At 42.2% G+C, this 25,308-nt stretch overlaps 1 protein-coding gene across 1 annotated transcript in view; it reads right to left on the reverse strand.

Moving 5' to 3' along the window:
• LOC110198340 (uncharacterized) overlaps positions 1–25,308 on the reverse strand; it is a 174,901-nt gene that overhangs the window by 139,189 nt on the left and 10,404 nt on the right. Inside the window, 7 exon segments of the mRNA XM_078151725.1 lie at positions 1,937–2,102; positions 4,726–4,829; positions 16,891–17,018; positions 17,664–17,677; positions 21,785–21,954; positions 23,576–23,713; positions 24,098–24,263. Coding sequence (XP_078007851.1) covers positions 1,937–2,102; positions 4,726–4,829; positions 16,891–17,018; positions 17,664–17,677; positions 21,785–21,954; positions 23,576–23,713; positions 24,098–24,263 — 886 coding nt within the window.

A 25,308-nucleotide genomic window follows, 5' to 3' on the forward strand; every position in this document is an offset into this window, starting at 1 on the left:
TAATTATAATTCTACATTTATTTTTCTCTTCTCTTAATGGATATTCCTTACAGTAAAGGAATTTCCTTTCCTAAGCTCCCACTGGAAAACCTATATTATTTTATAGGCCCTTTCTTTGCCCTAGTAGGATGAGCTCTACAGTGTAATGTACTGGAGATGAGCTTCAGATAAATGCCTGTATTCAAATCCTGGCTCTTCAAGAATGTAAGCTTTTGAAGGCAGCAACTGTTTTCATTTTTGTATTTGTATCTCAGGACCTAGCATAGTACCTGATATACAGGAAGACCTTAGCAGGTACTTGTTGAATTAAACTGAATTCTTAATTCACTGTCATATGGCCCTTTTAGGACTTACAAAGTGATTTCTCTATAACAATCTGGAAAGGTAAATAGAGATTATAAATCAATCAACAGGCTTTTATTAAGCTATTCTATGCTTCGGATACTGTGACAGGCTAAAGATGGAAAGATAAAAATTAAAGAGTCCTCAGCTTACATTCTGTCATCTCAGAAAACATTCCTTTCTGCCCACCACTTTAGATATCTTCTCTTTGCTTCCTATAACTCCTCACTCCCCACTTTCCTAGGTTAAAATAGCTGCTAACGGGCCCGAGCTCATGAGCTACAGTTCAAACCATGTTGTAGGAACAGAGACAGGATTAAAGGCACTTCTCTGGAGTAATTTATCTTAGCTATGGCTCCTTGGGAGCCTGAACACATGTCGATGATGTAGTGGAGACTGAAAAACCTAAATTGGAGCTCCTTGTCCCCAGGCTTCAAATAGAACTCAACACGTCTCTAATACTCTATCCAAGGTCCTGACCTTCAGTGACACTCTTGGCCAACCATGCAAACTTGAGGAAGGAGACATCTGGAGAGTGAGACAGATTGATGCTTTGGGGGTAGAGATAGAAACAAAGGCAGAAGGGGGTTATTGGAAGGAAAGGAAGTGAGAGGAAGGCTAGAAGTATACAGTTAAATCAGAAACAGGGAGGAAAAATTGGATATCAAAACTATCATTTACGGGAACCCTCTGCCCAGTGTTTCAATATTGCCACACATAACTAGTATTCTTCTCTGCTCCTAATTCCAGAGTTACTAAAGGCTCCCATGCAAGTGACAAGGAGAGCCTTCTTCCCATACTGAGATCAGAGAGACAAGCCAGATATCAACCTAAATTCTATGGGCTCATCCTTCAAGATGCCACATTTAGCAAGGACAATGTCAGATCTTCTATAATCCTATCAAATGCTTACTGAAACTCATACACTAGGAATCATTCAATAAAGTCCAAATTGATATAGGTATGGTCTTTTCTCATTGCAGCTATAGCCCTGGATAATTCAGAATCATCACCAACTCCCAAATACAAATACAGGGCTGGGTAGGAGCAGGGATGGTGAGTCACTTCCCCAGAGGGCATTTAAAGATTTCCCTTTAGTCTGGTGGACCTGGGTTCAAATCCCAGCTCCGCTATTTATTATTTGTGCAACAGTGGACAATACAGGTTCTCTGGACCTCTTTTACTCATCTATAATATGAGAGGGTTGACTGAGAAGCAGGAGAGCATAGAGGATAGAGTGGTGGACTTAGAATTAGCAAAACCTACTTCTGATATCTATTAGCCATGTGACCCTGTATAGGTCATTAAGCTTCTCTCAGCCTTAGTCCCCTCATCAAGGTCCTTTTACAGATCTAAGTCTATGAATCCTATGGAGGGTGGGGTAGATCCTACCGCTTATACTTTAAAAGGATAGGGTAGACACAATAGCCAGATGAACCCAGAAGTTCTGGCTTTCAGTCTGACATCACAGAAATTTCTCTAGCCTGTCTAATATAGGTTGTCAGACTCATTGTTGGGGCTGCTATGTGCCTTCTTGAATAATCCATAGAGCACCAGGGTCATGTCTAGACAAAGGGGGTGGAAGCTTACTCACCAGAAGTAAATGAATCATGCCAGCTGTGGGCTGAGGGACAAATGCCAAGGACCAGAGGAATGACTCTGCCTCATCGTTTTCCACATCCCCGGATACGATGAGCTCCTTCATGAGAGCAACACAAGCCTCTGTTCCACAAGAGGGCAGAGCATCCACCAGAGGTTGCCTGAAACAGCCATCAGCCAGTCAATGGTCATCATCAACATAAGCCATCCCCCCCACCATGATACCTCCCCAAGAATCAAGGTGGCTTCAAGAAACACAGGACCCCAGGAACATATCTAGCATTTAGCTGTGCTTTTCTATCCAAACTGATGCTGGTGGGAAGGGAACAAGGAATGAGGAAAAGTCTGTTTGCACATTAAATAAACTATGAGTAAATTGCTTACAATTAAACACCTAATTTTGTGAGCTTCTCCCTTTTGGGAACTATAAGACCCCATGGCATTTCTACTGTTTTGAGTTGTCTGAGTCTAGTGTGGAATAGCGGACAGAGGGGACAGCTAGGTGATGCAGTGAATAGAACCCTGGGCTTGGACTCATCTTCCTCAGTTCAAATCTGGCCTCAGACACTTATTAGCCATGTGACACTGGACAAGTCATTTAACCCTGTTGGCCTCAGTTTCCTCATCTGTAAAATGAACTGGAAAAGGAAAGGGCAAACACTCCAGTATCTTTGCCAGGAAAACCCCAAATGGGGTCACAAAGAGTCAGATACAACCATAAAATGACTGAATAACAACAAAAACTAGTGAATAGAGTAGTGGCCTTTAAGTCACAAAGACCTGAGTTACAATTCTCTCAGACATTTATTAGCTGTGTAACCACAGGCAAGTCACTGAAATTCTTTGTGCCTCGGTTTCCTCACCTATAAAATGGAGGTTCATTCCAGCTTTAAGTCTATGATCTTATGATCTGTGATTTCATTGGCAAAGGAAACATTCACAGCATGGGAGCTTCTTCTACCAGTACAAGCCATCTATACTTATAATCTATAAGTTGCCTCAGACATTGAGAAGTCCAGTGACCCGTCCATAGCAACAGAGCTATTATGTCTTAGAGGTAGGTCTTAAACTCAAGTTCTCTTGACTTCAAGGCCTACTCTGTACTCCATCCATGAAGCCTATCAATTTTCAAAATACTTTCACATACTAGAACTTATTTGATGCTTGCAAATTATTAAAAAAATTATTGAATCCTGTGAGAATGGCAGGGCAGGCATTATTATTCCCTTTTCTCAGATGAGAAAACTGAGGCTCATAGCAGTAAAGTGATATGCTCAAGTTCATATAACTAATAGCTCTATCCTGTGACAGGACAGTTCTGGGACCCGTGGGAAACTCAGGGTTGCCCTTCCCTGCAGAACTGGGGCTTGAACCCACCCACATCTTCTGATACCAAGCCTAGTGTTCTTTCCATTGAACTGCATCTACTTCAAGAGACTGTGACCAGGCTTGGAGAGTTAGAAAACAAACCTAGAAGCATAACACTTGTTGAATGGTAGCTTTGGATGGTAGAAAACAAATATAAAAGTCTAGCATCTTGAGGTCACAGCATGGAGGGGGATGAATCTCTCAGAAATCCCCTTTTTCCAAACACAAAGGGCAGCAGGACCTGAGGGTGAGCCTCTCAGATTCATTAGCACTGGCAAGTGTCAATCACAGGCCATTCTTCCAAGAAAGCAAGAGAAGAACAGAGATGCTCCATTGTCAGCAGCCAGAGGCAGAGCCTGCTGACTGGGACTTTGGATAATAACAACAAACAGCAACATGACTGAATTCCTATTTGTACAGTCTTCCAAAACCTTTGTCATTCATAGCACCATTAGGACTTGGGTCTCCGAAATAAGAACTGTAGGAAGAGACAGAAAGCTTTTTGAAGAGGTTATCTGCCTTGAAAAACTCTTTGATTAGATAGAAGCAGAGCAGTAGAGACAAGTGAATGTCCCACAAGAGGCCACCAACCTCACAGAATCAGGACTACATCATGATCCACCATGGTACCCAATGGTACCCCCAAAAGGCTGCTATGATTGGAACGGTATCATCCAACGATCTCTAACAAGGTAGAGGGACCAAGAGAGAAGGAATAAGTCCTGAGCCTTCCTTCTGTGTTGGCCTTAGCCCAGTGGGCAGGTGTGCCTCTTAGCGAGTCTTCTTGGAAGGCAAGCCAGGTGGGGCCACCCAGTTCACCTATTCCCTCTTAGTTTTTGTCCAGTGTTTAATGCTTTCTCTCTCCATCCATGGCTTCTACCTGCTGGCCAGAGAGTTCCTGTGTATAGCAGGTTCTCATGCTAGCAGAATGACTCTCATGCCTGGGCATGTTAGACATGTACCCCAATCCTGCTATCTTCCCCCTCTTCCTGAGTCCTTTCCCCAGGAATGATACCCAAGATGTATTTGAATGCTAATTCCATCTCTGAGCAAGGGGGTCCTCTTCTGTGGGAGGGAACAATACCAGCCTTTATTTATCTTGGCCCTTTGGCTCTCTATTCTGCCACAGGACAGTGCTGGGGTCCGTGGGAAACTCAGGGTTGCCCTGCATGACTTGCCTTCCTGGCAGACTTCCCAAGACGTACACCAAAGTCTGCAGAGTGAGTCCCAGGTCAGTGTCACTCAGAGGAGACAAGCTGAGAGACAGATGGAGGGATGTTATTATCTATCCCTGTGGCATCCAAGTCACACATGAGGATGGGGGCAGTTCCCAAATCACCCGGAAGAATCTCAAAGCCCAGGCAAAGCCATCCTGATCTTTCCCCAGGGCCTTTGCTCTGGGAAACAGCCTCTTACCAATTGTCTCTGCACTTAAATGAAGATCTTTGCCAGAGATCCATCAGTGCGTGGGCAGACAAGCCCCTCAGCTCGAATACCAGCTTCATGAAGAGCTCTGCAGTCTGGGAATAAAGGGGAAAAAACGTGAGCCTTCTGGGCAGAGACTTTGAAAGGTCATACTATCCATCCCACTGCTTCCACACCGGGCAAGAAAAAGCTCCATGCAAGGCTCCAGAATTGGGCAATTTGGGCCCTTCTGGGCCATGGTGTCCTCACCTATAAAATAAGTAACCCCAAAAAGAAGGAGATAAGCATTTATTAAGCACCTACCCATCGTATGCCAGACACTGCACTGGGCATTTTACAAATATTATCTCATTTGATCCTCACAACAACCCTCACAAAATGCCACCATTTTATACTGGCAGACAGGGGTAAGTGACTTGCCCAGGGTCACACAGCAAGTGTCTAAGTCAGGATTCTAACTCATATCTGCCTCACTGCAGACCTAATGTTCTATTCCCTACACCTCCTAGCTTCCCTAGGTCATTTTATCAATCCGCTGCTTCCAGATAAAATCACAGATTAATTGTACTAAGATCCTAAACAAGGGAAGTCGCTTCCTCCAGATGGCATTATTCATCTTGTTGGCGTAGTAGATAGAGTTGAGCGATCGGAGGTTGATTCCTCCTCAGACAGGTACTAGCTGTGTAACCCTGGGTAAGTTACTTAACTTCTGCCTACCTCAGTTCTCTCATCTGTAAGATGAAAGAGTTGGACTCTAAGGGTCCTTCTAACTCTAAATCTAAGATCTAGGATCTCAGTTTCTTCAACTGTAAAAAGGGGTAGTCAGACTGGCTGATGTCTAAGGTCCTTTCCGGTTTCTAACACCATAATAATTAGATTAAGTTTTATCATTTATTTATTTATTAATGTTGGTTTCCCCATTGAAAATTAAGCTTCAAAATAAGTCAGTCTCCTTTATTTTAACCCTACTTGGTTTCAATAAAAATCTGAAAAATACATCAACCATTACAAAAAAATTTTATTTCTTAATCAATTCTTTTTTTGGTGAAGTAATCAGAATTAAGGGACTTGCCCATGGTTACACAGCTAGTAAGTGTCAAGTGTCAGAGGCTGGATTTGAACTCAGGTCCTCTTAACTCCAAGGCCAAAGCTCTCTCCCCTGTGCCACCGAGCTGCCCCTTATTTCTTAATCTTTTGTTTGAATTGTGTTGCATGTGGTCACTCACTGTATCTCCTAAATGTATACAAAGAAATAACTAAGTACTTTTGGAAAAGTAATCTATGATCTCCAGAAGGGATTTAAGAAACTTTCATCATATCCTCCCATCCACAGTGTGTACCTTTAGGTACAAACTAGATGGTGGTCAGGGCCAAATAATAATTCACATTTTTATAACACTTTAAGGTTTGCAAAGCTACCCTCTCAGGTAGTTTATGAAAATGTTACACCCATTTTACAGATGAGAAAAGAGCATCAGAGAAATTAAATGATTTGCCAGGGGTCACGCTGCTAGTAAATATTAGAAACCAGTACTTAAACCCTGGCCCTTTCTGACTTCAGTCCAATGATCTTTCTCTAGTACCATGATGCCTCCAAACTCCCTATTCCTGTCTTGTCTGATCTGTCTTGATCTGGGGCCCATGTGAGACCCATGTCACGACTTCAAGCAACACCGAAAGCTCCAAATACCAGAATCCTGTAACTGTCAGGTCCTGGAACAAGCTGCTTTTATAATTCTTCAGGCCCAGTTTCTGTGAATGGAGCCCCTGTTGTAGGTAGCCTCTACAGAGCCGGATATCAGCTAAGAAACTAGCCTCCCTCGCTGGCCCATTGCAGCCTCTTTACCCACATCATGCTTCCTAGACAAGGCCCTGGGAGTTGTCTTTTCATAATTCCCCTCTATGTCCCTGAACCCAAGGTTTTCACTGGCCATTCCCAAAGGGCCTACATGTTTCCTCTCAGTGTCCTCTCACCTTCCAAATTCCAGCTAACTCCAATACTGGAGGGGCTAGGGGGTTAGGGAACTCTATTTCTTGAGTCGCATTTGCATGAAAGGTGCTCAGTTCTTCTGAGTGCTTGGCATTTCCTACAAGAATCCCTCGTCTTAGACATTGCTCTCCATTTCCTGAGATTGCTGGGCAGAAAGCCAGGATCTTTGAAAACTCAGGCATGTGTTTCCCACTCACTGGTGATTTCTTTTCCATTAAAATCTTTTAGTGTTTCCTGGGTTCTGAACAGATTTTTCCTCAAAAATAACTCAACTTTTCATATTCTTTTGTATGCCAAAATATCTCTTACCCAGGGTGCCTTGTTCCATAATCATTCCCACACAACACGTTGGGGCTCATGCTTTAACGGAGCTGGGTGATAGAGTAGATAAAGAGATGGACTTGATTCAGAAAGACTGGTTTAAATTCTCCTCCAGCCACTAACTAGTTGTATAACCCTGTGTAAGTTACTTCATCTGTCTCAGCCTCGGTTGACTCATCTATGAAATGGGAATATTAACAGCACCCTCCTAACAAGGTTGTTGTAAGGATAAAAATGAAACAAAATAGGTAAAGCATTTTGCAAATTTTCAAGTGCTATATAAATGCTAGCTATTATTATCATCATCATCAGTTAGTCTAAAACACCTAAGTACCTACCATATGTCAAGCATTGTGCTAAGCACTGAGGATACAAAGAAAGACAAAAGATAGTCCCTGCTCTCAAGAAGATCACAGTCTAACGGGAGAGGCAAAAGGCAAACAACTATGGACAAACTGTGCATGTGTGTGTGTGTGTGTGTGTGTGTGTGTGTGTGTGTGTGTGTGTGCACGCGCACACATATATACATATATACAAGATATATACAGGATAAGTTGGAAGTGATTGACAGTTGGAAAGTTTCTTAAATCCCTTCTGGAGATCATAGATTACTTCTCCAAGTGACTGACAGAGGGAAGGCATTAAGAGGAATTCAGAAAGGCTTCTTATAGAAAATGAGACTTTGGCTGGGACTTGAAGGAAGCCAGAGAAGCTGGGAGAAGGAGATGAGGAAGGAGAGAATCCCAGGCATGGGGCAAAGCCAGGGAAAATGCCTGAAGTCTGGAGAGCAAGATTTGTGCAAGAAACAGCCCAGAGACCACTGTCATTGGATTAAGGCGTCAATTGGGGTAAGAGGGATCAGATTATGAAGGGCTGTAAAGGTGAAACAGAGGATTGTGTATTTGATCCTGGAAGTGATAGGAAACCACTAGCATTTACTGAGTGGGGTGTAGGGAAGAGTGGTGTTTGGGATGGGGGGTGACATTGTTAGAATTGTGCTTTAAGCATATCAGTTTGACAACTGAATAGAGGGTGGATGCAATGGGGGAGAGATGGCAGCATGGACACCAACCAGAAAGTTTCCTGGCATAAGTCTCTTCCCGCTGAATGAGTGTGTGATATTTTCCAAGGGATCATTTATTTCTCTTCCCTATACCAAAATCCCATGGATCATTAAGTGCTTTCTGGAAAGACCAACACTTAATCGCAAATTATGCCTCCTTTCCAACTGTCAAGCTTGTTTCTTTCCAAGAATTCATGAACATTCTTTGTTTCTTTCCAAGAATTCATAAAAATTCCAAAAAAAAAAAATCTGGCATCTATAGGCCATGGAGAATCAAGTACTTAATATTTGCTGAATGGAGTTGAATTTGTTAATACTCAAATACTTCTGTCCAGCAACCCAAAGAAACAGTCTCACATCCCATCTCTCCTCCCCCATGCTTCTTTACTTGGGTCCCACCTACTTTCCTCTCCCTATTATTCCTCTTTCCACTTGCCTCATTCAATCTACATCCTCAAGGGTTACATATCCATCTTGTGAAGTACGAGGCCAGAGAGATTCTCTCTTTTTTAATACAAGTTTTGTTTTCTGATTAAAAAGACAAATCTCACCTCCCTTGCAGAGAACTATAAAGAATCTACAGTCCAGAGACCAAAGGGACTGTGTCCTAGGCAACCCTGTCAGCCTTCCCAAAACCCTCTAAAGGACAAGGTCATGACAGAAGCTTGTTACCGCTTGAGGTGCTTTCTGAAACGTCATTTTAAAATGTGCCCTGCTTCCCTCTCTCCCCAGCCCCACCCGTTCCTCCTGTTCAACCTACTTAGACCAGCATTGTAGGAATAATTTTGTTTTGTTATTTAGTCACTTTTCAGTTGTATCTACAATATTTCACCACATGATCATAAAATTTTATGCCAATTTCTTTTTTGCAAAAAGGTAGGGGTACAACCATTATATGAAGCTTTTATTTCAAAAAAATTTGTGCTGGTATTACTTTAAAACCATTTATTACTAAATTTGTCTTTGGTACAAGATTAGGATGCATGGAATACTCGTGACTATATATTAAAATTGAATACTGTCAGTGCTTGTGTTCTGAGAATTCTAGCCTGACAGCTTACAATGAATGAGAGATAAGTGTGTATCCATACATCACTGGTGAATACATTGCTGCTCTGTTTACCTTTTAAGTGGTATGACAAACAGAATTATACCATTCGACAATCACAAAACCAGTTTTTGGACTGGAAAAAAAAAACAGGGTGCAACTATTATGTGATGGTGATGATTATGTGGTGAAATATGGTAACTCTTTGTGATCCCATTTGGGGTTTTCTTGTTTAAGATACTGGAGTAGTTGGTCATTTCCTTCTCCAGTTCATTGTACAAATGAGGAAATTGAGGCAAATAGGGTTAAGTGATTTACCCAAGGCCACACAGCTAGTAAGTATCTGAGGCTAGGTTTGAATTCATGAAGATAAGCTTTCCTAATTCCAAGCCCACAGCTCTATCCACTAAAGCACCTAACTGCCCTAGGAATCATTTACTTTCCTTTAAATGCACTGAGTCCCAGGAAGAAACCAAAACAACCAACCACTTGGCCATTTAGAGTTAACTGCCTCCACCTGCTCTCAATCTAACTCTGGCACCAGAGGACCTAGATTCAGATCCCACCTATGATCTTGGGAAAGTCACTTTACTTCTTTGGGCCTCGGTTTCCTCATCCATAAAATGAAAAAGTTAGGCAAGATGGCTTCTGAAGTCTCTTCCAGCTCTGGCATCACAGACTTAGTTCCTTCATTTTACCTAGGAAAGAACTGAAGCCCAAGAGATTAAGGGATTTGCCCAAGGTCACAAAGTTAGTAATTATCTGAAACTTAAACTCACTGAGAGTAGATATTATTTCAGTCCTTGCACTTGCAACCTCAGCCCCTGGCCTATAGTAGCTGCTTCATAAATACTCGTTGATAGAGGTAGGATTGGAACCTAGGTCTTCCTGACCCCAAGTCTCTATCCACTACACCAAGCTGCCTTCTCATAGTCCTCTATCTATGATTCAATGATGCTGTGAAGCGGTGAGACAGAGGCTCCACAAAGACTGCTTGGCCTTAGCTTCTCAGTCAGGATAAAACAACAGGGAGGGAGAAGGGGTGGCAGGGAAGTCATTATTGAGTGCCAAGCACTGGGCTAAGTGCTTTACAATCATTATGTTATTTGAAGAAGTGAGCCCACATTGCTATAGGACAGATTAAATTGCCAAATAACCAAAACATAGCGTCAGAGCTAGAAAGATCCTTAGAGGTCATCTTGTTTAATGTTTTCATTTTTGTTGCTGTTGTTGTGTTTGACTCCTCATGGCCCCATTTGGGGTTTTCCTTCTCTAGTTCATTTTACATATGAGGAAACTGAGGCAAACAGGGTTAAGTGACTTGCCTAGGGTAACCCAGCTAGTAAGTGTCTGAGGCCAGATTTGAACTCAGGAAGTTGATTCTTCCTAATTCCAGGACAGTATGCTATCCACTGTGCCACCTGGCTGCCCTAGACACACCCTTACAAGTCATCTAATTTAAACATTTAATTTTACAGAGGAGGAAACTGAGACCCAGAGAGGTTAAAGACTTTTGTGGGTGTTTTTTGTTTGTTTGTTTGTTCGTTTTAAAGAGCATTGGTTAAGTGCTTACACAGGTAGTAACTGGAAGGGCTGTGATGTCAATCTAATCCTTCCTGGCCCCACCAGATCCAGGGCCCTTCTGATTGCCTCTCAGTAGTGAGGACCCTAGAAGGAGTGATTAAGGAAAGAGAAGGTATTGTCTTCTCCAGAAGTCTTTAAGGAGGTGAGTGGATTGTTCTCAGACTCTTCACACTATTATTATTCATTGTCAAGGGGACAGTTGGGACATTCACAGATATGAGTGAATTGCACCACTTTGTAACACAATTAATGAATGAAACCTGAAGCACTCCACTGTGCCATGACATTACCTTTGAGGACCACTGGAATAAATAATCTGTAAGGTCCCTTCCAGCTCTATAATTTGTGAATGGATAGACAGACAGATACGGAAGCAGACTTTCAAACCTAGAACATTTTGCATATGGCTCCTAATTGGGGGAAAGGAGAATGACTCAATCTGCAGGCCTGAAGGAGGGGTAGAATTAGGTGAGAGCTTTAGGGAAGGGAAACATTCTTCATTCCTGCTTTGAAAGAGGACTATGGATTGGGATGGACTCCAGAAAGAGACTGTCTTGCAGACATTTTGAGGAGCCCACTTCCCCTACAAATTTGCAAGAGACCTTTCTTCAACATGTCCCTGATTCTAGCTTGCTTCCTTAAAGACTCAGAGAAATTTCCCCTTCGGTGAGATCAGGGCCAGATTACAATGAGAGACCACACAGAGAGATGTGGCAAAGTGGTGCATCATTAGTTAAATGTTTATGCCAGGCCTTGGACTCTAAATAGGGAGGACTGTCCTGGATCACAGAATGCCAGTCAGTAGGGACCTCAGAATTATACATATATATATATATATATATATATATATATATATATATATATATATATATATATATAATATATATATATATGTGTGTGTGTATATATATTATATACACACACACACATACATATATATATATATATGTGTGTGTGTATATATATTATATACACACACACACATACATATATATATATATACATATATATACATATACATATACATATATATGTATGTATATATATATACACACATATACATATATGTATAATATATACACACACACTTTATACAATTATATACTATATTATACATTATATATGTATACCTATATAATATAGATTATACATATGTATACACACACACACACACATATATAAAACAAAAGTTCCTTCTACAACACACCTGACAAGTAGCCCGTTGGCTTTTCCTCAAAGAAGCTCCAAAGAGAGAAACTACTATTTCCCAAGGCAGCCCATTCCATTCCTAATAGTTGGGAAATTTGTAGATTTGGATCAAATCTGAGCAAGAAGGTGGGCTGGACTAGTAAACCAGCAAAGGTAATTTTTCTGATCTAGGATTCTAAGAAAGAGTTTACTTTCTTAGACTCCCAGACTCTTGGTGACTCTCAGGATTAGCTGTCACATTTTATGCAAATAATCTTTGTTATCTCATCCATAACAATGACTCCACTAGCTCTACCCCTTCCTGCAGCAAGAGTGATGGCTTGGCTTTGTTCCTAGGATAATGGCACTTTCCTTGCAGGGACAGCAGTAACCACAGGCTGTTCAGCAGACAGGGAGCATTACCAGAGCTCTGGGCTGGAAATGCTCCAAGCTCCAGACTCCAAAGTCATATCATCCTCCCTTTGCTTCCTTCCACTGACCCATATCCTCACAACATTTGCTCTTCTATCACTACAAAGGAATCAGTCTACCTTGAGCATCAGCCAGCCCATGTCACTAGTTTTCAAAGTCAAGGACACCTTTAAAATTGTATCCACCCTTAATGATGCCGAGTGTCTAGAGTTTAGACGCATTTATATAATCCAGTTTTGTTTTGTTTTGCCAGGGAAATGAATACATATGGCTAACCATGTGATTTAGGCAGCTAGGTGACACAGTGAGAAAGATTCATCTTCCCGAGTTCAAATCCAGCCTCAGACACTTCCTACCTGTGTGACCCAGGGCAAGTCACTTAACCCTGTTTGCCTCAGTTTTCCTCATCTGTAAAATGAGCTGGAGAAGGAAAGGTCAAACCATTGCAGTATCTTTGCCAAGAAAACCCCAAAAAGGGTCACAAAGAGTCGGACATGACTGAAAAATAACTGAACAACTACCACTATATTACCCTTAGAGGAAACACGGAGTAGTAGTTTATAAAGGGCTGGCCTTAAAGTCCAAAGGCCCTGGGCTTAAGTCCTACTTCAGTTACCCTGGACAGTAGAAAATTATACACTAAAAAGTACTTGCTAAAATGCATTGTAGAGGGGGTCTCCTCACTGGGAGTTTCCAACCAATGAAATTATAGGCGTGAACCCTCCATCCCAAAATAGAAAGTCCAGTTTATAAATCCAAAAAATTATAGGCGTGAACCCTCCATCCCAAAATAGAAAGTCCAGTTTATAAATCCAAAAAATTATAGGCTCAAAAGACAGTTCAACCTTCTTCATCTCTCAGATGGGAAAAATTCAGGCCAGAGAGATAATGATGATGATCTTATACTAGTTTTCTGGTCAGAGGACCTGGGTTCATTTCTCACCTCTGTCAGTTAGTACCTCTATGACCTTGGGCAAGTCACCTACTGTCCCTAGGCCTCAGTTTCCTCATCTGTAAAATGAGGGGTTTGGGATAGGTGTCTTCAGATCTGTAAGCCTCCAATCACACAGAGAGTTAGTGGTAGAGCCAGGACCAAGCCTCAGAACTCCTGTCTCCCAGCCTCTTGCTCTTTTTACTTAATCCAGTTGGATTCTTGGCCTGCGGGGGGGGGGGGGGGGAACACTCTGGAGGTCAAGTTTGCTCTCAGAAGCCATCAATGTAACAGTAGTGTAGGCTCAGGCATTTCATTTTGATCCACAGCTGGAGAAGGGGCTGGGCACTCTGGGAGGGGGGAGCTGGGCACTCTGGGAGGAGGGCCCACACCACAGGCTTGATGGGACAGAGAGAACAAACAGGCCATCCAAACCCCTCCCCTGTTCCTATGTATGAAATGAGGCTCCTGTCCAAGGAGCTGCCTGGAGGAAATGAACATAGCCCTAGGAGCCCCAAATGGGCAGTCCCAGAATCCCAAAATACTTCAGCTCATTTCAACTACACTGTGCTCTCTGAAGCCTCGTGGCCCCCTGAAGGCAATGAGTCAAGCAGGTATTTATTTTGGAAACTTGATGGGTCAAGAATAAATAAACAGATGTGTGTTTGAACTCTCTCAAGCAGATGTGTTGGATCAGAAAGGGAGTACAGAGCCCCTTTCTCTGCCCTACATGCTCCAGGTTTTGCACGGGAAAGTGCACATAGTCGGCCATGAATGACCATTTGTGGCAAAAAGTATTCATGTAGTAACTATAATCAACATTCAGATTTCACTTGTAGGTTTGCTCCTAAAGCAGCTTCTCTCTCTCTCTCTCTCATACACACACACACACACACACACACACACACACACACACACACACACACAGTAGCTCATCTTATCCTCCCAACATGTATAAGGGCTGCCATTATGATTATTCCCATTCTACAGGTGAGGAAACTGAAGTTGATAAGAGACTTCAGCTAGTAAGGAGGTAGAGGGCTTGAATTTAGGTTTCCTGACTATAAATCAGTCCTCTAACCACTCTACTGTACTGACTGTCTACAACAGAGACATCTTATGGTTACTCAGTTCACCTTTACTTAAATAGTCTCTTTTGAGTCACAAAATGCATCTCGGAGGCAAACAGGGTAGGTATCATTATCCCCATAGGACCTCATTGTACAGATGAGGAAACAGAGGCATGGGGACCTGACCAGGGTCAGACAGTTAGTCTGAGGTGGGATTTGAACCCAGGTCTTCTTGATGCCAAATCCAGCATTATAGATCCTCTGCCATGCTGTCTCTCCTTTGCAGATGTCTAAGTTGAAACTGAGAGAGATGAAGTGACTTTTCCAGTTTCACTTAGGGTTTTGCCTAGTTTTCTGGATCCAAGAGGTATGCATGACACTTTACTCTTTCAAACACACATATGTTTATTTACATGACACACCAAAGTCTACAATAACACCATATGACAGAGATGCTATTATGGAATGTAAGGCCCAGGACACATATGGTAGCCCATCTTAGTAGATAATAAAGAAGATCGGCAGCCAGGTAACACAGTGGAAAGAGTATTGGGCCTGGAGTCAGAAAGACCCAAGTTCAAATTCAACTTCAGGTACCCTCCAGCTGTTTAACCCTGGGTAAGTCATTTAACCTCAGTTGGCCTTAGTTTCTTCATCTTTAAATCGGGGATAATAATGGCAACGGGTCACAAAGAGCTGGACATGACTGAAATGACTGGACAAATAGCACCTGCCTCCTAGAATCGTTAGGAGGATTAAATGATATATTTATATAATACTTTGATAACCTTAAAGTACCATATAAATTATTAATAGCTACTATTGTTATTATTTATATAGTGTTTTAGGGTTTACATTTTTATTATTTAAATTTGCAGCTATATACAGTAGCATCAGAGACAGCTAAGTGGCACAGCGGATAGAACACTGGGCTTGGAATCAGGAAGACTCATCTTCCTGAGTTCAAATCCAGCCTCATATACTTCCTAGCTCTGTAATCCTGGGCAAATCACTTAACCCTGTTTGCCTCAGTTTCTTCATCTGCAAAATGAACTGGAGAAGGAAATGGCAAACCACTCCAGTATCTTTGCCAAGAAATCCCCAAATGGGGTCACAAAGAGCCAGACACAATTGAAAATGACTCACAGTAGCATCAACATAAGAATCTTGCCATTAAAAAGCTGGGCTTTGTTATCACAGAACAGATTTGCAAAGTACTTTTTATATGGACCACTTTCCTTTAGACAGGAGATGAAGACACAAAGCTAGAGAGAAGAAACACTGAGTGTTATGATTCCTTAGCCAACTTTTAGAATTTCTCCTTTTCCTCTTATAAGGCTACTGAGCCTTTATCTCTGCACCTGGTCATTCAAAATGGGAGGGAGGGAGATCCTGTTGGGTCCTTCTGGCTTGCAGAGGATGGATTGCTAGGAGCCAAAGAACAATAATAACAATAGCTAACATTTAAGATTTGCAAAGTACTTTGTATACAATCTCATTTGATTCTCAGAACAACTTTGTAACTATCCATCCTGGAAGCATATGTTGAACTTCATCAACTCTTTCAAACACCCTGGGATCGCTATAATTCCATAGCACATCTTGCTCTGAGCTCTCCACTCTTCACTCTAAACATGGGAGCCAGAAGGGAAATTAGGGCCATGTGTTTCTGAGGTGGGTGGAGGGAAATCCTCAAAGCTGTGGTCAGGACCGAGCTACATACAGGATTCCTAAGCAGCTCTAGTGTCTTCCAGCTTTCCTTTCAGACTCCATGCTCCCTGGTGCTAGCCAAAACTTGGAAAATCTGGAGTTTGGGGATTTGGTCACCAACTCCACCTACTTTGTAGGCTCCAGAGGACTTCCCTTTATGTTGATCTCAAGGGGTCTCAAACCTTTACCCCTAATCAAGGGTGTGCTGTGCCAGCTGAACCAGCTCAAGAAAGCCAATTGCTAAATTTTCCATGTGAGTATTTATACCTTAGAAGTCTGCAAATGCTACAAATCAGGGATTGCTTTATTGTATTTTTGATTATCTAGAGTTGGGTTCTAGACTCAAGAAGGATAGCTAGGAAATGCAGTGGATAGAGCACCAGGCCTGGCATCAGGAAGCTTCCTCTTCCTGAGTTCAAACATGGCCTCAGACATGTACTAGTTGCGTGACTCTGGGCAAGTCACTTAACCAAGTTTGCCTCAGTTTCCTCATCTGTAAAATGACCTGGAGAAGTATGTGGCAAACCACTCCAGTATCTTGGTCAAGAAAACCCCAAATGGACTCAGAAGAGTCAGACACAACTGAAAACAACTGAACAACAACAGACTCAAGTAAGTGATGGAGAACATGTTAAATTAAATACTGAAGAAAATTAAGTTAAATATTAAATTAAGTAATGAAGACAAATTAAATAATGTAGAAATAAATGTCATATATGCATTTTTCTGAGGAGCTGACTGTTAAACATTTGCCATCATATTCCCACCCCCAAATGACCCATAGAAGACTCCAGGAGAAGGCTACAAAAATCAGCTTACCTCAAAACTTGTGGCCTGAGCCAGGCACAGCTTCCTCACAGATTCAGCTACATCAGCTACCTGGGACTGGGTGGCCAGGCCCTCCCACTCATACAGCAGACTGCTCACATAAAATTTTCCATAATCTGCTTTGGAGACAAGAAGCCCAGATAGAGGGGATTAATGCAACAGGTAATAGGATGCTGCACTGCAACTTTCCCCATCACAGTTTTGATATATAGTGGGTTGGCATAAGAAATTACATAGGAATTTTGAAGGAGTTTTGGAGAAGCCACAGATGACACATGAAGGCCAGAAAATGACACAGAAAAGGTTTAGAAACTCAGAAATGTATAAAATATATGTATAGTATTGTATAATATTAACATGTTTTTATCTTTTAATACTATAATAATTCAGACTTCTCTTCTGGTAGAAAGAGAGAGTCAAAAAACCTAACCAGGGGTTAAGGGCTCAGTGCCCCCACAAGTGCAAGGAATAATTGTAACTGACCTCTAAGGACCCCTTCCCAGTTTGTGATTCTAAACAGAATGATTCAGTAGGGGAAGTATTGCTTCTACCCAGGTATTTCCTCTATGAGAAGGGAAAAGATGGGAAGGTAAGGAGAGGAGGAGGAAGGAAGGAGAGCAGATAAGAAAGAAGTAAAAGCTGGGAGCTGTCTTGAGATCACTATAACATGCTTCACAGCCAACTACAGGGGCAAATTAGGGACCAAAGTCCAAACTTACAAATTCAGTGAATACAACTGAGGATTCAAATAGAGAAGCAAAGACGATTAGTTCCTGCCCTCAAGAAGTTCACCTTCTAATAGGGAGAAGCAACAAATAAAGGGAAGTCAGGGCCATGGAGGGTTATTCTGATTTGTAACAATTACAGAGAAGGTCCAGAGCCATAGAGGAGTAGACTGTCAGGCTCTTTTTGGTGGCAATGGAAGTATTGATCTGATCAATTCAAAAAAACATTAATCAAGTAGTTATTAGTGCAAGGCTAGGATACAAAGGCAAAAAAAAAATTCTTTGGCCTAAAAGGAATTCATATTTTTTTAGTGCGATACAATACTCATAATAATAATAGCTAACGCTCAGCAGATAGAGCACTGGGCCTAGAGCCAGGAAGACACGAGTTCAAATCCTGCCTCAGGTATTTACTAGCTGTGTAAGCCTGGGCAAGTCCCTTACTCTCTTCTCAGACTAAGTTTCCTCAACTAAAAAAAAAACAACCGAGGATAATAATAGCACCTACCTCTCAAGCTTGTTGGGAGAACCCAGTGAGAGAACATATGGATAGCACTTTGCAAACCTTAAAGCATTATATAAATGGCAGCTGTTATATTATAACACTTTAAAGTTTGCCAAGCACTTGACACAAGATCTCATCTGATCCTCCCGACAACCCTGATAGGGAGGGGCTAATATTATCCCCATTTTATGAATAAGTAAACTGAGGCCGAGATAAGTTAAATGATTTGCCCAGTGTCATACAGTTAATAAATGTCTGAGGCAGGATTTGAACTCAGGTCTCCATTACTCCAAATCCAGTGCCCTACTTACTATATGAGGGAAAGCATGCTGGATTGGAAAACAGGGAACATGGGTTCAAATCCAGTCTCTCCTACTATCTGTGTGACCTCAGCCAAGTCACTCATCCTCTCACTGCCTCAGTTTACTCATCTATGAAAAGGGGGATTGGACCAGATCACCTCTAACATTCCCCTTAGTTCCAAATCTATGATCTTAGGTACTCACATAAATAGGCACAAAGCAATTTCAAGAATGAGATTAATTAATCCCACACTTTGCAGTGGGGGATTAGGAAAGGCTTTAAGTAGGGGATATTACAGTAGGCTGAGCCTCAATAGAAGCCAGGGTGCCTTCCTAATCCCTCTGCTTATTGGTATTTCTCTCCTTTCTGCCAAATTCTTTTTTTTTTTAATGTCTGTCATGGTAAAGTAGATTCTGAGTTAGAAGACTTGGGTTGGGATCCCGGCCCCAGTACATCCTCACTGTATATAGGCTGCAGACAAGTCACTTCTCTCCACATCTGAGAGGGAATGAGATATAAATGAAAGGGCACTAGACATAGCCTCGGTGGACCTGGGTTCAAATCCCACCTTCCAACCCTCACTAGCTGTGTCAACCTGAGCAAATCACTTTCCCTCATCCTTAGGTTTCTCATCTGTAAAATGAGGATGAGAACATTTGTGAAGAGAAGGGGAGGAACCTCCTGAGAGATTCTTTAAGAAGGTAAACTCCTCATAAGCACCTCAAGGCAGGAGCTGTGTCTCAGACTACTTCTGTAAGTGCACGGTTCAGCCCTCAATGACATCGTGAGTGTGATGTCTTAACTTGTCCAAGACTTGGATTTGAGTGAGGATCGGATGTGTGTGAACTGGATTTAAGTCATCAGCTTCAATCTATCTTCCAGAGTCATCAGAGTCCAGAGTCCAGATGCCTGGGGATGGCCCACGATGCAGTGGGTGTCCTTGGCCTTTCTAAATTAAGGTCTTTCCCAGGTCTCACTTTGTCTGAGGCTACACCCATTCAATGACTAAGGGCTAGGTAAGAATTGAGACAAAAGATGGCCATTTCTGAGCGCCATTGATACTCAATAAATGGAAGGAAGTTAAGTAGATATGGCACTAGACTTGGACACAAGAAGACCGAGTTCAAACTATGCCTCACTTACTAGCTGTATGATCTTGGCCAAGTCATTTAACCTCTGCCTGTCTCATTTCCTCAACTGTAAAATTAGGACAAGGTTTTTGTGAAGATCAAGTGAAATAACATATAAAGTGCTCTACAAAGCTTCAAGTGCTCTATAGATGTTCATCATCATTATTAAATGCTTGTTGAATTGAATTAAAATGAAAAAAAAAGACTAGAATATCCTCATGAGTCTGATGTTTAATAGAGACCTGTGAGAGGCAGCATGACACATTGGATAGAAGTTCAGCCCTGGAGTGAATAAGACCGAGGTTCAAGTCTTACCTCTGACACACACTAACTCAGTGTCCATAGACTATTCATTTTACCTCTCAGTGTCCCAAGCAAATCTCTCACACTGAAAGTTATAGAGAAGTTGTTCGTCTGTCTCCATAGAAACAGTTTCCACACTAGGAATTTCCTACACCAATAAAACCATATGAACAGAAAAAGATGTCTTAAAGCTAAATCCCTTCTGGCTTTATCTCCAGAAGCCCTTGCCCAGTTCAACCCAAGGTGGTCCCAGCTTGCTTGCATCCACCACTGTAGACTGTGAAGCCTTCCTATTCACCTCCCTTCCCCTCTGGAGCTAAACTATATGCTAACCATTTGTTAACTCATTGCTCAGCTGTCATTCTTCAATGGAGCCCACCCAGTGAATGGGAGAACCAAAGCCATGTTCCCAAGGCTACACTGTGCTTCCATTCACACCCTCAGGAGGAGATAAAGAAGCTGGTTTTTCGAGTCTCCATGGGAAGATTCTTAGCTCTATGCTGAAATCGACTCTTCCCCCAAACAGGGAGTCTGACTGTTGCCTTATATCAGCAGGGATGGAGGAGCTCCCAAGCCCCAGATCCTTTGTGAACAAAGGCCAACATATTCATGGGCATTCCCACACAGACATAAGGAGAATGTTCTAGTTACTGAGGCCAGGCTCTAGGAAGATAAATAATCATTTTGCCAAAAAAATGGAAGCCAAAGAGATTTTCGATCCTATGAAGGCACCTCATAGCAACTTCCCTCTGTAGGACACTGAACAAGGAAATATCGATTGAGATCTAGATAGGACCTCAGAAGCCATCTAATGCTACTCACTCATTTTTAAAGATGAGAAAACTGAGGCCCAAGTGATCCCAAGATCACAGAGGTAGAAAGTACCTAAGGCAAGAGTTAAACCCAAATGCCCTCAGACTAAGTTGGGCAGAGATTATGTTTTTGCTTGATGCTATCCCCAGTGCTTAGCACGGTGCCTGGCATAGATTAAGTACTTAATAAAATGCTTGTTCATGGACTGATTCTGGCTCCAGAGCTGGTATTCTTTCCACTACCCAATACTGCCTCCTTGGTACTGGGGACTTTTTTTAAAATGAACCCAAAGCAGAATCCTGTCATTTCCACCTATATAACCTTAGCCATCTGTTAAATTTTAGTTATGTCCACTGGAACATCCAATCCGCCTACTCTCTTTCTCGATTTTTTTTTTAAACAAAACAGTGTTGCCCCCTCCACCCCTATCCCAACCCCAGAGGTTATTTTTCTTTTTTCAGATTCAATATTCCAGGCTCCTTCAGCTATTTTCCATTTGCCATGGCTTCCTAAGCCCCTGCTATCCTGGCCACCTCCCACTGGATGCCCCCTCATTTGTCAATGTCCTTTCTAAAATTGTTGGTTTGGGAGCTACACATACAATCCTTTTTCTGTTCTGCTTTGTCTATAGAAATGCTCATCCTCTTTGGTGTTTTAAATTCAAAATTTAAAAGTAAAATTTAAAATAAATCATGGTGCCCAAAACTGAACAAAATCTCAATATGTTCTGCACTTAGAGGCCTAAGAAGGAATTCTTATGCCTGAGGGAAATTCATTTGAATGGGGTATCCTCAGGGGACATAGAATAAGATAGGTCAGGAGTGATGAGGCTGAGGCAGAATGAATTAGTCAAGTACTAGGATAAAAGTAGAATCATCTTTTCTGGACATTTTCAGAAACAGGTTGAATTCATCATCTGTCTGGAATGTCTCAGAGAAGTCCTGGCCAGAGATAGAGGGAAAAACAACAATATTTCAAGATTCTTTCTGGGTGAAGGATTTGGGGACTCTAGTACATGCATCCAACTCTCTCCTATGGAGCTATTTTTGTGAGCAAGGGCAGAAAACCTTCACTCTGTCTGGACATAGCAGTTACCTTTGTTGGACAGGGCTTGGGGCTTCACATGCAGCAGACTCAGGGTGGAATGTGTCCTTGTCTGCACACCATTCCCCTTCTCAGAGAAGGGTCTGACTACGTCAAACTCTGTGCAGGCTGTGTCCTCTAGCAGACCTTCCTGGAAACTCTGGTAGCATTCCAGCTTTGAAGCCAAGATTGGCTGCGACGACTGAGAAGAGGAGAGGAAATACTTCAGAGACCACAATGACAACAACAAAGGCTCCAGCAGAATGAGGACCCTGACCCAGGACAGTGAGCTTCAAACCTAGGGACCACTATGGCCAAAAATGGTTTTGGTGAGAAAGATTTCTCATTATTCTACTGTTATCATGTTCTTTGGGTATTAAGATGAATTCATCTGTTGAATTCGGGGTAGATGAGGTGGAAGAGAAAAGGGGGGAAAAAATCTCTGAATGGAACAATTATAAAACTCAGATCTGAACAATGCCTGCAAACAGAATTACCTAATGATCAACTACAATCCCAGTAGACAAAGAATTAGGCCTGCTACCTTCCTCCTGACAAAGAGGTGATAGACTCAGGGTGCAGAATGAGGCATATAGTTTTTGGACATGTTAATTACGAGGATTGGTTTTGCTTGACTATACATGTTTGTTATGAAGGTTTGTTTTTTTCTCTTTTTTCAATGACAGTGGGTGTGAGAGAGAGAAAAATAGATTTTTGTTTATTGAAATAAATGAAACTTTAAAAAGAAAATAGGTTGCATAAGTTGATATGTGCACGTATATATAGAACCCACAGATTTATGTGCATGTTTAATTGGAGAGTAAGTATGGCGGGGTAGAAAGAGCATGCAACACAAGTCAAGGGGGCTGGGTCCTAGTCCTGGTTCTGCCTGGTTATATCACTCTGTGGCTTTGGATACATTGCTCTAAGTCTCTAAGACCTTAGTACCCTCATGTGGCACTATGAGTCAGTAGGTGAGAGCACTAGACTTGAAGTCATCATGGGACATATGTTAAAATCCTGGCTTAACCACTATCTATGTGGCTCTGGGAAAGAATTATCACCTGTCTGGACCTCAGTTTCTCCATCTATAAAATGAATAGTTTGGACTAGATAACCTATAAGTTTCCTTCCAACTCTGAATATATAATCCTAATAATTACAGATGCTAAGTTTGGATGGAGATCTAGGGCCTTTCTAGCTTAATTGGTCTGTGGTCCCATGGTTCTTCCTCCAAGTCTTCCTCTTTGTAGTCCTGAATGAGACCCAGGAGAACACTGTGGTTCACCTAGTGTGAAACACACCAGAACCGCTCCTCAGAAAATACTCCGTGTTCTAGGACCACTGGAGTCTTCAATTGGCCTTCAGGGCTTATTTTATTTTTTGGTAACTTGAGTTACAGAGGAATTGAGCATATCAGCAACTATGGGGATGGGAATTGGAACCAGAAAGAGAGAATGGGTAAGAAGCTTTGTCCAAACAGTGGCTGATTGCAGAGTGAGCTCCACATTCAATAGATGGACTTTGCAGGCTTATGCGAAACAGCGTAAGCTGTTTTGCTGTTGTTTTGGTTTTTTTGGTTTTCGTTTTATTTTTGTTTTTTGGCAAGGCAATTGGGGTTGAGTGACTTGGCTAGGGTCACACAGCTAGTAAGTGTCAAGTGTTTTAGTCTGAGGCCAGATTTGAACTCAGGTCCTCCTGACTCCAGGGCTGGTGCTCTATCCACTGCACCTCCTAGCTGCCCCTAGCACATTCTTTCTTGAAAAGTCCCAGGAGTTCAGGCTGGGACTACAACACAGGTCAATAATACTTACTGGCATTCCTGGAAGAACCTCTGACTGAAGAAAAGTAAATCCATGGTGTCGGAGGGAACACTGGTTTAAATCCTTTGTCTTCAGGAGTCGTGAACCTTTTCTCTCATATGTGGTAGGGCATTTTCCCAAGACATCAACCTAGAACCAAAGTCCTAGGCACATGAGTAATATCAGGATTTCTCTCTTTCTCCCCATGTCCCTCTCTTCTTTATTTTTCTCTCTCCCATATCCTTTCTTCCTTCTTCCTCACCCCCTTCTCACCACACACACACACACACACACACACACACACACACACACACACACACCCCTCTCTTCCTCCATATCGACCTGAATCTTTCATTTAGACCACAGCCCCTCTGAGAAAAATTGTGTGGCTGATCTTGCTCAGGCAGGGAATCCAAGCTAAAAAATGGTGCATCATTTCTCCCATTTCAACCAAACACACTCAGGCTTCTCCTATTGCAATTAGCAGGCTTTGAGGGGCTAAGATATGCCTAGCCAAGAAGAACCCAGACTCACCTCATCAATGGTTTCTGGAATGGTGGTTTCTGGGCTGGTCTGAAGGAGACTCAAGACACCACGTTTGATATTCACCACCCAGCTTGGATCTCCTTGTTGAGGGCAGATCTTTGGAATCTTTCCATCGCGAAATACAAAAGAAAGTGGGAACTTTTCCAAAGTCATCCTAAGTGGAACCAAGAATTAAGCTGACGCCACCAACCACAGTGAAGCAGGTTGGGGATCATGGAATCATACATTTATACCAGGAAAGGCTCTCAGACATAAAGGGTCCAGCAGAGAGCTAGGAGCTTAGCTTTTGTTTCCAATCATTTTATAAGATCTGAATTTTACATTTCCTCTTTCCAGCTTTCTTCCTTACAGTGTCCCTTCCTCTCCTGCCCTTTAGCCAAGGTTTCTTTCCATCATTCTCTCTCCCCTCAATAGCTTCTGGGTCTATTTCAAGGAAGTGTGATACAGTAGAAAAAGCAATGAATTTAGAAACAAGAGAACTTGGTTTCAAATCCCACCTCCACCATTTAACCTATTGGGGTCTCAGTTTCCTTTTATAGAAAATGATGGCCACAAAGGACCCACCTAGCTCTGAATCTATGATTGCATTCTATAATCTATGATTTATATCTCTCCTGTTCTCATATCTTCAAGGTCTCCCTCCCTGAAGCACATTTTTTCCCCAGCATTTTTCTGCCGTCTAGACCCTCTTGGACAGCAATCTCCACTGGGTCTCAGGTCACACATCTTTGCCTGTGCTGGGGAAATGCTAATGGAGTCTGACCACCCAGAACAGTGAGTGTCACTCTGTCGGCTTCAGGGAGCCCAAAGTCTTCCATCCCTGTGACTTAGCATTTCTGATGAGGAGCTCAGAACAATAGACATCACCGCCCTGTTTGTGCAGTTCCTCCCCAAGCAAGCCTTTGAGCAGAGGATCCATCTGCCCCGTCAACGTTCCCATATCCTCAGACAAAAGCTCCAACAAATGAATTTAAAATAAAAGAAAAAGAGGGAAAGCTGGAGAGATGAGGAGAGCCGGGGTTGGGCCAGCTCTGTTTGACTCTCAGCTTTTGAAGAGTTCCAGTCTTGGGGGAGGGCTGGGAAGCTGGTCAGTAGGACAATACCAGGAGGTTACTAAGCTTGACCAAGCCAGACAATAGAGTAGCTTTTCTTGATGATGAGAGAGAATCAGTTCTCCTGAAAAATCCCATCTTTGGGAA

The sequence above is a fragment of the Phascolarctos cinereus genome, unplaced genomic scaffold, assembly GCF_003287225.1.
Source record: "Phascolarctos cinereus isolate Bilbo 61053 unplaced genomic scaffold, phaCin_HiC Scaffold_4;HRSCAF=312, whole genome shotgun sequence".
Taxonomy (NCBI): domain Eukaryota; kingdom Metazoa; phylum Chordata; class Mammalia; order Diprotodontia; family Phascolarctidae; genus Phascolarctos; species Phascolarctos cinereus.